The sequence below is a fragment of the Lactuca virosa genome, chromosome 4 (genome assembly GCF_052849685.1).
Source record: "Lactuca virosa cultivar CGN04683 chromosome 4, Lactuca_virosa_CGN04683_v6, whole genome shotgun sequence".
NCBI lineage: Eukaryota > Viridiplantae > Streptophyta > Magnoliopsida > Asterales > Asteraceae > Lactuca > Lactuca virosa.
In genome coordinates, this window is record NC_136429.1 from 70,493,202 (window position 1) to 70,505,755 (window position 12,554).

Sequence of the window (12,554 nt, forward strand, 5' to 3'; positions counted from 1 at the left end):
AGATGGAGCATAGTAGCTTCATGTCTTTCTTTTGCTATTTACTTTTGGAGTCGATCATATGTGATTTGAATACAATGTAAACACTTTATTATTAATGTAATGGATGTTGTTGCTTGCTTTACTATTCTACATTTCTTGTGATACTGAGCATGACGTCATCCGCCCCTGGACGTTTTAGTCGTTCTGGTTTGGGGGTGTGACATGTTCAGTTGCAAACCCTAAATTTTAGGGTTTGCACCATGATATGTACATATTTAGTCATATATTTTGTCTAATATCTTAATGTTTTTTGGCTCTTTTGTCTCAAATATTGAACAAAAGGTACTTAATTATGTTAAAATTATATTTTCAGCCTAAAAGACGTGCTCGAGTTAAAAAGGAAGCGGGACTAGTGATCGGAAGTTCGGGAATTAAAGTTAGAAGAGATTAAGCTAAAAATGTGAAGAACTCGACGAGTTGGTCCTCAACTCGACGAATTGATGAGAAGATTCGCGAACCATCAGGTGCCTTAGCGTACATGGAGTTTAAGTGATGGACTCGTCGAGTTGGTCTAGGCACTCGACGAGTTGGTCTAAAAATATTCCTGGAGCTCTGGAATTCGAGATTTCACCCTAGAGACCAATTTGGAAGAGATCAAAAGGCAAAACACATTCTCTTTTCTTAATCTTTTGCATACATTATGTTTTTATCATTGGATTTCGTTTTTGAGATGATAATTGCTACAAATATGAGCTGAAAACTCATCACTTCTGTTTAGGGTAGATTAACTTGTTAATATGGTTTGATTTTATGGTATGGATTAATTGGAATTGGTGAATTGTTTTGTTAAGCTTGTTAAAGACCCTTATGTGTTGACAATAATTGTTTTCTGTTAATTATCAAGTCTATTAAGTTGCATGAACATCTTCTTAATTGCTTGTTTCATATGATTTTTGTGAAAACAATATTATATGCCTAGTATTAGTGAACATGAACCTAGGATTAACTAGAAAATAAGTAAATTAATGTGTGAGCTTGTGTGATGAACAACCATACAAGATGTCGATTGAATTGATAAATTTAATAAGCTAATATTACAAGTCTTACTTAACCCGAATTAAATGCTAGGAAACTTATTAGTTTAACAAATTGGCCACTGTTTGAATTAATTTGCTTTATAAGGATTAGTAATAGTGAACATGAATCTAATCACATTAATTGGTAGCCAATGATAAATTAATCCATTGCACTTACCATAAAATCAATCATATGAACAAGTGAGTCGAACCTGAACAGAAGTCTCTTTTATTATTGAATCTAGTTACTTCCTATTTGCTTTAGTTGGTAATTGTCTTAATTTAAGTGTTAGTTAATTGCTTAAGTTTCTAGTCTTGCAAAACTAGAGAAACCCCTCCATTTTATTACTTGTTTTTATTTAGATAATTCTAGTAGTTAGTTTAATTGTTACTATTCCATGTGTTCGATACCCTGCTTGCTTGAACTATATTTCTAATCGATAGGTACACTGCCTTTCGTGTGTTTATTTGTGTTTGAAGTAGTAGGATTAAAGCTAGGGCATTTTACACACATCAAGTTTTTGGCGCCGTTGCCGGGGAACGGTTTTAAATAGTTATTTTAATTGCTAGTGTTATCGATCCTTTGTGTAAGATTTATCTTGCACAAAGTTACTATTTTCGTTAATTAGCTATTCAGTTTAAGTCCTAGTTTTTTGTTTTAATTTTCGTTTTTAGCTTTCTATTTTATCCTCAAACTCGTCGAGTCCAGTCGAAGCAACTCGACGAGTCCATCGCATTTTTCATTTTCGTTTTTTACTTCGTTTTGTTCTTTTTACGCGTGTTTTTCTGTTTTCTTTCAGGTATTTTATGACCCGTGGATAAAATACATATTTGGTCCCACCTCTTGAAGATCCGGAATCAGCATTAAGGAAGAACAAGGATAAAACCGTCGAAGAAACTAACCCGCCAAAGAAGTCACCTTTCAAGGACCTTAAATCGGTCTTTGGAAAGAAGAAAGGAAAGAACGTGGGTGAGTCTAGTAGTCAAAAGAACGAAGAGAGCAAGATAGAAAGTTTTGAACACAATTCTAATCCAAAAGAGACCGACTACGAAACAGAATCCGAAGAAGAAAGCGACCTAGGAAGCAAACCCGATAACACCATGGCTAACATCGCAGATATCACCATTGGCGAATACAAGAAAAGGCCACATACTCGCCCAACTCAAGGACATCCCATTCTACGGGAAAGTTCACGAAGACGCATACAAGCATATCGACGAGGTCAACGACATAGCCGACTACTTCAACATCCTTAATGTGCCCCGCGAGACTGTTTTGCTTCGTATGCTACCGGTTACATTTAAGGGAGCCGCGAAAGATTGGTTAAAATCACTCCCTCCAGAATCCATCACCACATGGGCTAAAATGCGTGAAGAATTTATTGATCAATTTTTCCCTCCCTCAAAAATAGCAAACTTGAAGAAAGCCATTGCCAATTTCGAGCAACAAGCAGGTGTGTCGCTCTATGAGGCGTGGGAGAGATACAAAGGCTTGTTGAGGAACTGCCCCCACAATGATTTAAACATTTAGCAAGAAGTCTCCATTTTCTATGATGGAGTGAACGTGAAAACTAGGCAACTCCTTGACTCCCAAGGACCACTCATGAAGAAAGCACCCGCGATCATAAAGGAGCTAATTGAAGAATTCTCTAAGCACTCTAGAGAATATCATAACTCAATGAATGACTTGACTCAAGGGGCGGTGAGAATTGTAATGGCTAAATTAGATAGTTTGGACCGAAGAATGACAAAGATGGATCAATCCATCCATGCCATCCGGGTGGGATGTGAGAATTGTAGCGGGCCTCACCTTACTAAAGATTGTGATCTAGACAAGCATGGGAACGGGAAAGTGCAAATGTGTTACTCTAGTGGCGATAGATAAGATAAAGGTTGGCGAAAACCAAAAAAAGAGTGGCTACCATACGACGAGTACAAGAAGGAAAAGGAGGAGAAATATAGGATGAAGACAAGAGGTTTCTATCAAAAGGAGGAGTCGGTGCCAAAAAAGAAAACGGACTTGGAATATATGCTCACAAGATTTGCAGCCGCATCCGAGAAATGACACAACGAAACCGATGTTGCAATAAGAGAACAACAAGCCATGATGAAAGAGCAACAAGCATTGATGAGAAATCAGCAAGCCTCTATTCTTAACATTGAAAAACAGCTAGGCCAACTTGCACTACAAATCAATCAAAGAGCACCGGGTGAGATGCCAAATATGATGGGTTTGAGCCATAAGAACTTTCCTATGTGCACATACAAACCCTAATGCTTGGATCTAGGTTTCTCTAATTGAACATGCAATGTATCCAAGGCTTACAATTCTAGATCTAGTGAAAACAATTAGATTATAACATATGAAATCAGATCTAGAAGAATACCTTAAGTTGCTTGCTTGAATCTTCTTGTTCTTGGAGCTTAGAGTCACAATTGTCACTCCTCTAATGGCTTACAAACACCAACTAGCAAGAGGATGATTTGGAGAGAGGAGAGAGGTGTAGAAATCGGCTCTAGGGTTCCCCAAGGAAGCAAGGTGGCCGATTTCTCCAACCCTAAGGGTCTATATATACTATGAGCTACTAGGGTTACATCATTAACCCTAATTGAATAACTTAGGCCCTAAGCAATCCAAGGATCCTTCTAGATCAAGGCTTGGACGAATTCAAGGAGTCCATAACCCTAAATTCGGCCACCCTATAATCTATAAGGATTCATATCCCAAAAACACAACTATCATACATTTGACAGTTTAAGCCCCTTTATTCAATTAACCTCTTCTAGTCAACAAATTAATTCCTAATTAATTTATGACTAACATTAATCAAATAATATTATTATTCCTTTAATATATTATTCTCATAATATATTAATATAATAATATCTCTTCTCTCTTCATAAATCACCCTGTCAAGTTGCTATGGTGAAGGCAACCTAAAAGGACCATGCACAACCGGGTCAAGTACTTACCAAATATAGTTACAGGCTTAGACACTAATCCAACAGTCTCCCACTTCGATAAGTCTAGTAACTATAAATGCAAACATAATCCGATTAGCAATCGTAGCTCTCAAAGACGCTGTCAAACTCTGATCTTATCAGTAACCTGTCCTTCAGATAAGGGATCGTATAATCCTCTGTTCTAGATATCGTGCGGACAATCACATGGAACATTGTCATACTTATTGTCCAGCAATTGGTTTCTCGATCTCAGATTCATTTGACATAGAACTTAATTGAACACATCAATTCAGTCCTGACCGGGCCCGACACATAAGTCAAATCAAATCATCGAGGGGCCCTGATATCGCTTTTACCCTCTTAGGATAAAAGGAACAAATAAACTTCGATTTATATGCATTTATTATCCACTAATCAAATTATACACAACAATGTGTTTTATAACATCAAGTTACTGATGCGTTTACGCATTATCAATGCATAACCAATTAGCAAACAATAAACCATATATCTAGGTTTTAAGACCATATGATATTACCATCTTGCGATCACTCGTGACAAATTCCATGAAGTGATTCCAGCAAGTGTGGGTTTATTCCAATGCTCAAAACAAGTTCATAAGCACTCATGAACGTTGTAGCAAACCTTTGCTATGTATAATACACTTTATACAATCCACACACCAATTCATGACAGTCTTCATTCATATCTACTTCCAACATATGAACGACTGTGGACCGTTCGAATAATTCGATTATTATTAAATAATTCAATTATTCAGGAAGTCAAAACATGCAAAAATGAAACAATAGGTAAATGATTAACATAAGACAGTAACTTTACTAATAAATAATACTCTTTTATTTAATCATCGAACGTTAATAACAACTTATCTATTACACGTTTCCAAACTATCTAATCTAAACTAATATCGTCCTTCAGCCCAATGCTCCTAGCGTGCTGCAAGTGCTTAACCCTGCTCAGTCCCTTTATAAGCGGATCTGTTGGGTTATCCTCTGACGATACCCTCTTCACTACGAGGAGTCCTTCTTCCACCCGATGTCGAATAAAGTGATATTTTCCGTCGATATGTCGTGATCTACCGTGATCTCTTGGTTCCTTGGTCAAGGCAACCACTCCTTCATTATCACAGAAAATCTCCATGGGCTCCTTTATGGTTGGCACAATTCCAAGGTCTCCAATGAAGTTCTTCAACCATATTGCCTCCTTTGACGCTTCGCTTGCTGCAATGTACTCTGATTCGCACGTTGAATCAGCTACAGTTTCCTGCTTGGAACTCTTCCAAGTTACTGCTCCTCCATTGAGGGTAAAGACCCATCCCGACTGCGAACGATAGTTGTCCCTGTCGGTCTGAAAGTTGGCGTCACTATACCCTCGCACCTTTAAGTCATCACTCCCACCGAGGACTAGAAACCATTCCATGGTCCTCCGAAGGTACTTAAGAATATTCTTGACTGCGATCCAATGTGCTCTGCCAGGGTTCCCTTGATATCTGCTGACCATGCTCAAAGCGAAGGCCACATCAGGGCGAGTACAAGTCATAACATACATGATTGAGCCGACTGCGGAAGCGTAAGGTACTCGGATGATCTCTACTATCTCGACTTCAGTACTCGGACTCTGAGTCTTACTCAACTTGGCATTACTCTGGATTGGTAACTCCCCTTTCTTTGAATTCTCCATACTAAAACGTTTTAGTACCTTGTCCAAGTAAGTATTCTGACTAAGTCCTATTAATCTCTTACTTCTGTCTCTCACTATCCTTATTCCCAGAATATAGGAAGCCTCTCCGAGGTCCTTCATAACGAAGCACTTCCCGAGCCAGGACTTAACCTCCTGCAGGGTCGGGATGTCGTTTCCTATGAGTAGTATGTCATCGACATACAATACGAGGAAGCTTACTACACTCCCACTGGCTTTGACATATACACACGATTCATCTTCGCTTCGCAGAAAGCCAAACTCTTTGACCTTCTCGTCAAAACAAAGATTCCATCTGCGAGACGCTTACTTAAGTCCATAAATGGACTTCTCAAGCTTGCATACTCTATTGGGATGCTTCGTATTGATAAAACCCTCTGGCTGAGCCATGTAAACATCCTCAGCCAACTTCCCATTAAGGAAAGCGGTTTTGACATCCATTTTCCATATTTCATAGTCATGAAATGCAGCAATGGCCACCCTGATAGACTTTATGTTCGCAACTGGTGAGAAGGTTTCTTCGTAGTCAACTCCAGGAGTTTGAGTGAAACCCTTCGCAACCAAACACGCCTTGTAAGTGTGCACTTTTCCATCCATGTCAGTCTTCTTCTTGAAGATCCACTTGCACCCGACCGTCTTACGACCTGGTACATTGTCAACCAAATTCCAAACTTGGTTGTCATACATGGATTGAATCTCGCTATCCATAGCCTCTTTCCATTTCGCAGACTCCGGGCCTGCCATAGATTCCTTATAGATGTTAGGTTCGTCCATATTCACTAGTGTACTATCACTAATGAATATATCCCCATCCATAGTAATATGAAAACCATAAAACTGGGGTGGAACACTAACTCTTTCGGAACGTCTAAGAGGTAAGGACTCGTCAATCGGTTCAACCGGAGTTTCCTCCTCGGGTTGAGCACCAGTGTTAGAGGTTCCTTCATCGCTCGACTCTTGAAGCTCTTCAAGATCGATCTGCCTCCCACTGTCTCCTTGGCTTATGAGTTCTCGCTCTAGGAAAACCCCTCTCCTCGCAACGAAGACAACATTGTCACTCGGTCTGTAGAAGAGATATCCAAAGGATTTCTGTGGGTAGCCGATGAAAATACATCGCTCACTACGAGGTTCGATCTTGTCGTGAGTTTCTCGTCTTACGAAAACCTCGCAACCCCAAACCTAGGTATGTGCTAACGAGGGAGCCTTCCCTATTCACATCTCGTGAGGTGTTTTGGCAACCTTCTTCATAGGTACTAAGTTAAGGATATGAGCGGCAGTCTCTAAGGCATACCCCCAGAATGAGATAGGTAGTGAAGCACGACTCATCATGGAACGAACCATGTCTAGCAAGGTTCGATTACGCCTCTCAGCTACACCATTCAATTGTGGTGTCCTAGGTGGCGTCAATTGCGAAACTATTCCACATTCCTTGAGGTAGTCGTGGAATTCAAGACTTAGGTACTCTCCACCTCGATCAGATCGAATTATCTTGATTCTCCTGCCCAACTGATTCTCCACTTCTTGTTTAAACTCTCTGAACTTTTCAAAGGTTTCTGACTTGTGCTTGATTAAGTAGATATACCCATATCTACTATAATCATCTGTGAAAGTCACATAGAAGCGATTCGCATCCCTTGTGGTGGATCTAATGGGTCCACATACATCTGTATGTATGAGATCCAATAAACCCTCACCCCTCGCACAAGTGCCAGTGAAGGGTGACTTGGTCATCTTTCCAAGTAAACAAGACTCGCACACGTCATCGTCACTAAGGTCGAATGACTCCAACACTCCATCCTTTTGGAGTTGGGCTATGCGCTTCTTGTTGACATGTCCAAGACGACAATGCCATAAGCATGCTTTATCCATACTATTGGAAGAATCCACACACAACACATCATTTCCTAAGTTATCTACAACCATCACAGTTTCATATATTCCATTACAAGGCAATGCTTCAAAATACAAAACATTATTGAAATATGCATAAATATAACCCTTTTCATTATCAAATGAATATCTAAAACCTTGTTTATATAAACCATGAAATGAAATGATGTTTCTAGCCATATCTGGTGAATAGCAACAATTATTCAAATTTAAATCTAAACCATTACTAAGCACTAAGGAATAAACTCCAATCTTGGTCACAGGCGACGATCTTCTGTTTCCCATGATCAGATTCATCCTTCCACACTCCACATCCCTATTTCTTTTTAGTCCCTGCAAATAAGAACATATGTGAAAACCACATCCTGTATCAAGAATCCAAGAAGTAGCATGTGATAAAGTATTAGATTTAATTGTGTAAATATCTGCGAAAGATGGCTTGATCTTTCCATCCTTGATGGCTTGCAGATATTCTGGGCAGCTTCTCTTCCAATGCCCTATCTTGTGGCAGTGGTGGCACTCTGCCTCCTTGGGGTTTGAGTTGGGTTTAGCAGAACCAACTTTGGTTCCACTATAAGAGGTGCCATCTTGGGACTTTCCCTTGTGGTGGCCCCTTGAGGAGGCCTTCCTCTTCTTACCCTTCCCTTGCCCTATTTCCAAGACAGGGGCAACAACTGGAGTTGGAGGTGATGCAACAGATTTATCCTTGAGGTTGCTCTCAGCAGTCCTCAACAAGCCCTGAAGCTTGCTCAAGGAGACCTCTTCCTTATTCATGTGGTAGGTCATGCGGAACTGGCTATAGCAGGAAGGCAATGAGTGAAGGATGATGTCAATTGCCAACTCTTCATCGAAGTTCACATTCAACTTTAGCAGGCGATCAACATATATCTGCATCTTTTGCAGATGGGCAGTAAGGGACTCTCCATTACCCATTTTGGTAGTGATCATCGAAGTGATGATCTCATACCTCTCTTGCCTAGCGCTCTGGTGGTAGCGTTCCAGCAGATCCTGATGCATATCATAGGGGTACTTGTCCTCATAGGACTTTTGGAGTTCAGCAGTCATAGTTGCGAGCATGATGCAATGGACTTTCGTGGCATCACGCTCGTGGGCCTCGTACGCCGCGATCTCATCGGCAGTAGCAGTTTCGATATCAATCTCCTTTAGCTTCTCGTTGAGGACATATTCTTTGTCCTCGTTGCGAGTGACCATGCGAATGTTGCAGATCCAATTACTGAAATTGGTCCCATCAAAGATCACTTTCCCACACAAGTTCATGAGTAAGAATGAACCAGAGGAGTTTGACCCAGAAGCATTGTTGTTTGCGTTCGACATCTGAAAAGGAAAAGAACAAAGTTGATTAGAAATGAATTTACCCAATTAATCACCCAAATGAGAAATTAGGGCTAGGAACCAACAACATTATTCACAAATTAGAAGAGGGATGTCGTAATCTAATAAGTAAATAATTCGAAGGCAAGTGAATGTCGATTCACTAATTCTCCACCATGAAAAACGAAAAATAAATTAGGTTTTAAATGTATTAAAATACACCTAGATCTTTTGAGATACATTGAACTATTCAATGGCATGTTTAAATCTCGATATGCCCCTCTAGTTTGTGACTAGGATGCCGAGGATCACAAAGTGGGTGTGAATAACCATGCAAATGTACATGGTGCCCTCATTGTTACAGTTACCTATTCGATGTGTTGGTTAACTACACACGCTCCATCGAACTATAACAAACAATGAGTCACCCTTTGCCACCATTGTTTAGAACCCAATTAATGTGCCGGTTAACCACACGCGCTCCGTTAACGTCTTAGCAAGGGTACAAAGTGTAATTTCATGGAATTGCATCAATTCATTTTTGCCTAAAGTAACTAAGATTGGGAATTTTGTAAAAAACATTTAGTTACTTTATATAGATTCATTATACTTTTAATGAGGAAAGGTTTGCCCGATCCTACCCGTTCGGCTAACGACCCTCCACCAATCAAGAAAGCGGTGGGTGAGAATGGACACCCATTAAACGGCCATTTTATAGGCCATAACCTTATACCCCCCTTATAGTATGGCTTCGTGAATGAGGCCTACTAACGGTAAGACTAGCATTTAAGTCATACATATATATATTAATCTTATAATATTATAAGTATAGGGTTGAATTTTAAAACTTGTAAAATTCTAAGGTTTGAAATTTAATTAGTTCAAATTAAACTTTTAATCACAAAACTTAAATTTCAAAACTTGAGGACAAGTTTTGAACTTTTTCAAAACATAGAGGATCAAATAGAAAATAATATAAATCAACTAATTAATTTAATGATTATCTAAATTTGACCTAGTCAATGTTACTTGCAAGACAATTTACCAATTAATTCAAATAATCAATTATTATCAAATAAGGAAATTATTATTTAATCAAATGGTAATTATCTTTTGTTTTGTCAAGGATATATTCAAATATATGATAAAATTCGGATTTTAATGACCCAAAACAATTAAGGCAAGTATCCTCAAGCAAAACAGCAAGAAATCCCGAAATCTGCTCTGACTGACGCTCGGACTCGCCGAGTTCCATTATGGACTCGTCGAGTTCATGCTACTCGCCGAGTCCACAATGGGACTCACCGAGTCTATCAGTCAGGGGCACAAAAAATGATTTTTCATGTAAAAACCAATCAACCAAAGCATCAATTCAATAGAAATCAATCTAAGCTTTGATACCACTGATGGGTTTAAGCCATAAGAACTTTCCTATGTACACATACAAACCCTAATGCTTGGATCTAGGTTTCTCTAATTGAACATGCAATGTATCCAAGGCTTACAATTCTAGATCTAGTGAAAACAATTAGATTATAACATATGAAATCAGATCTAGAAGAATACCTTAAGTTGCTTGCTTGAATCTTCTTGTTCTTGGAGCTTAGAGTCACAATTGTCACTCCTCTAATGGCTTACAAACACCAACTAGCAAGAGGATGATTTGGAGAGAGGAGAGAGGTGTAGAAATCGGCTCTAGGGTTCCCCAAGGAAGCAAGGTGGCCGATTTCTCCAACCCTAAGGGTCTATATATACTATGAGCTACTAGGGTTACATCCTTAACCCTAATTGAATAACTTAGGCCCTAAGCAATCCAAGGATCCTTCTAGATCAAGCCTTGGACGAATTCAAGGAGTCCATAACCCTAAATTCGGCCACCCTATAATCTATAAGGATTCATAGCCCAAAAACACAACTATCACACATTTGACAGTTTAAGCCCCTTTATTCAATTAACCGCTTCTAGTCAACAAATTAATTCCTAATTAATTTATGACTAACATTAATCAAATAATATTATTATTCCTTTAATATATTATTCTCATAATATATTAATATAATAATATCTCTTCTCTCTTCATAAATCACCCTGTCAAGTTGCTATGGTGAAGGCAACCCAAAAGGACCATGCACAACCGGGTCAAGTACTTACCAAATATAGTTACAGGCTTAGACACTAATCCAACAAAATAATACCGAGAAAAATTTGAGAGGCGCTCAAATCAACATCATGACGACTAGAAGTGGAAAGATAATTACCCCTCTGATCCCTATCATGAATGAAGATCCAAAAGAGGTGTAGGAGGAACATAAAGAAGACCCGAAATCGCAAACAGTCGACACAACTCGTCAAGTTCAAGACTTGAACTCGACGAGTCCACGGCCTAAACAGAAAAATTATCCTCCTTTAAAACCATATCAACCACCCTTTCCATTTTCAGGCCGAGCTAGACAAGAGAAGCAGAATGAAGATTATCAAAAGTTCCTGGAACACATAAAAGCCCTCCAAATCAACATTCCTTTCATAGAAGCGGTTGCACAAATGCATAAGTACGCAAAATTCTTGAAGAAACTACTCACAAATAGGAAGAAGCTAGAAGAAGTGTCCAAGGTGGTGCATAATGAAAATTGTTCAGCCGCAATGTTGAACAAATTGCCAAAGAAAATGGGTGACCCATGGATGTTGACTTTGCCATGCCAATTCGGGAACTTAGCTACTAGTTATACATTGGCTGATTCGGGGGCGAGTGTTAATCTCATGCCATATTCTTTCTTTAAGAAGTTGAACCTTCCGGAGTCGAGACCGATTCGAATGGTGATTCATCTAGCAAACAAGACAGTAACATTTCAAAGGGGGATATATGAGGATCTATTAGTTAAAGTTGATAAATTTGTATTCCCCGCGGACTTCATAGTGCTAGACATGGAAGAGGACCACCAAATGCCTATCATTCTTGGAAGACCCTTCCTAAACACCGCAAGCGCCATAGTGGACATAAGAAAATCCAAACTTACCCTTCGAGTGGGAGACGAGTCAGTCACTTTTGGAGTTTATAAGGCCATCAAGCATTCTAAGTATAGTGATGACATGGCCTTTTCGGTAGACGTCTTGGAAGAGCTAATGGAAGAATGGAAAGAAGACAAGTCAAGCGAATTCACTTATACCCTTGAAGATGACTTTGATGCTGAAAGAGACCTGAAGGAGATTGAAAGAATGCTTGAAGAAAGTGAATATGAAGAAATCATAAAAAGTTCCGAAAAATCAACTCGATGAGTTGAAGACATCAACTCGATGACTCCGCTTGAAAATTTGTGATCAGACATAAAAACTTGGCACGACTCGACGAGTCTGGTATCTGGACTCGACGTGTTCAGTGTTCATAACTCAGATTTAGAGCTGAAAACTTTGCCAACACATCTAGAATATGCATTTATGGAAGAGGGTAATCAAAACCCTCTGATTATATCTTCTGACCTCACCAAATTTGAAAAAGAGGAGTTAGTCCAAGTTTTAAAGAAAAGGAAAAATTCCATCGCGTGGAAAATTACCGATATTAAAGGAATAAGCCCTTGTTACTGCTCTCACAAGAT

At 39.2% G+C, this 12,554-nt stretch overlaps 1 protein-coding gene across 1 annotated transcript; it reads left to right on the top strand.

Moving 5' to 3' along the window:
* The first annotated feature begins 11,505 nt into the window (after positions 1-11,505).
* Positions 11,506-12,237, top strand: LOC145104602 (uncharacterized). The gene has a single exon (XM_079041823.1). It carries the CDS (start codon positions 11,506-11,508, stop codon positions 12,235-12,237), a length of 732 nt encoding a protein of 243 aa, XP_078897949.1.
* Positions 12,238-12,554: the final 317 nt, after the last annotated feature.

Bases quoted from the DNA above. Each gene is read 5' to 3' on its own strand.
- LOC145104602 (XM_079041823.1), top strand. From the start codon at position 11,506: ATGCATAAGTACGCAAAATTCTTGAAGAAACTACTCACAAATAGGAAG.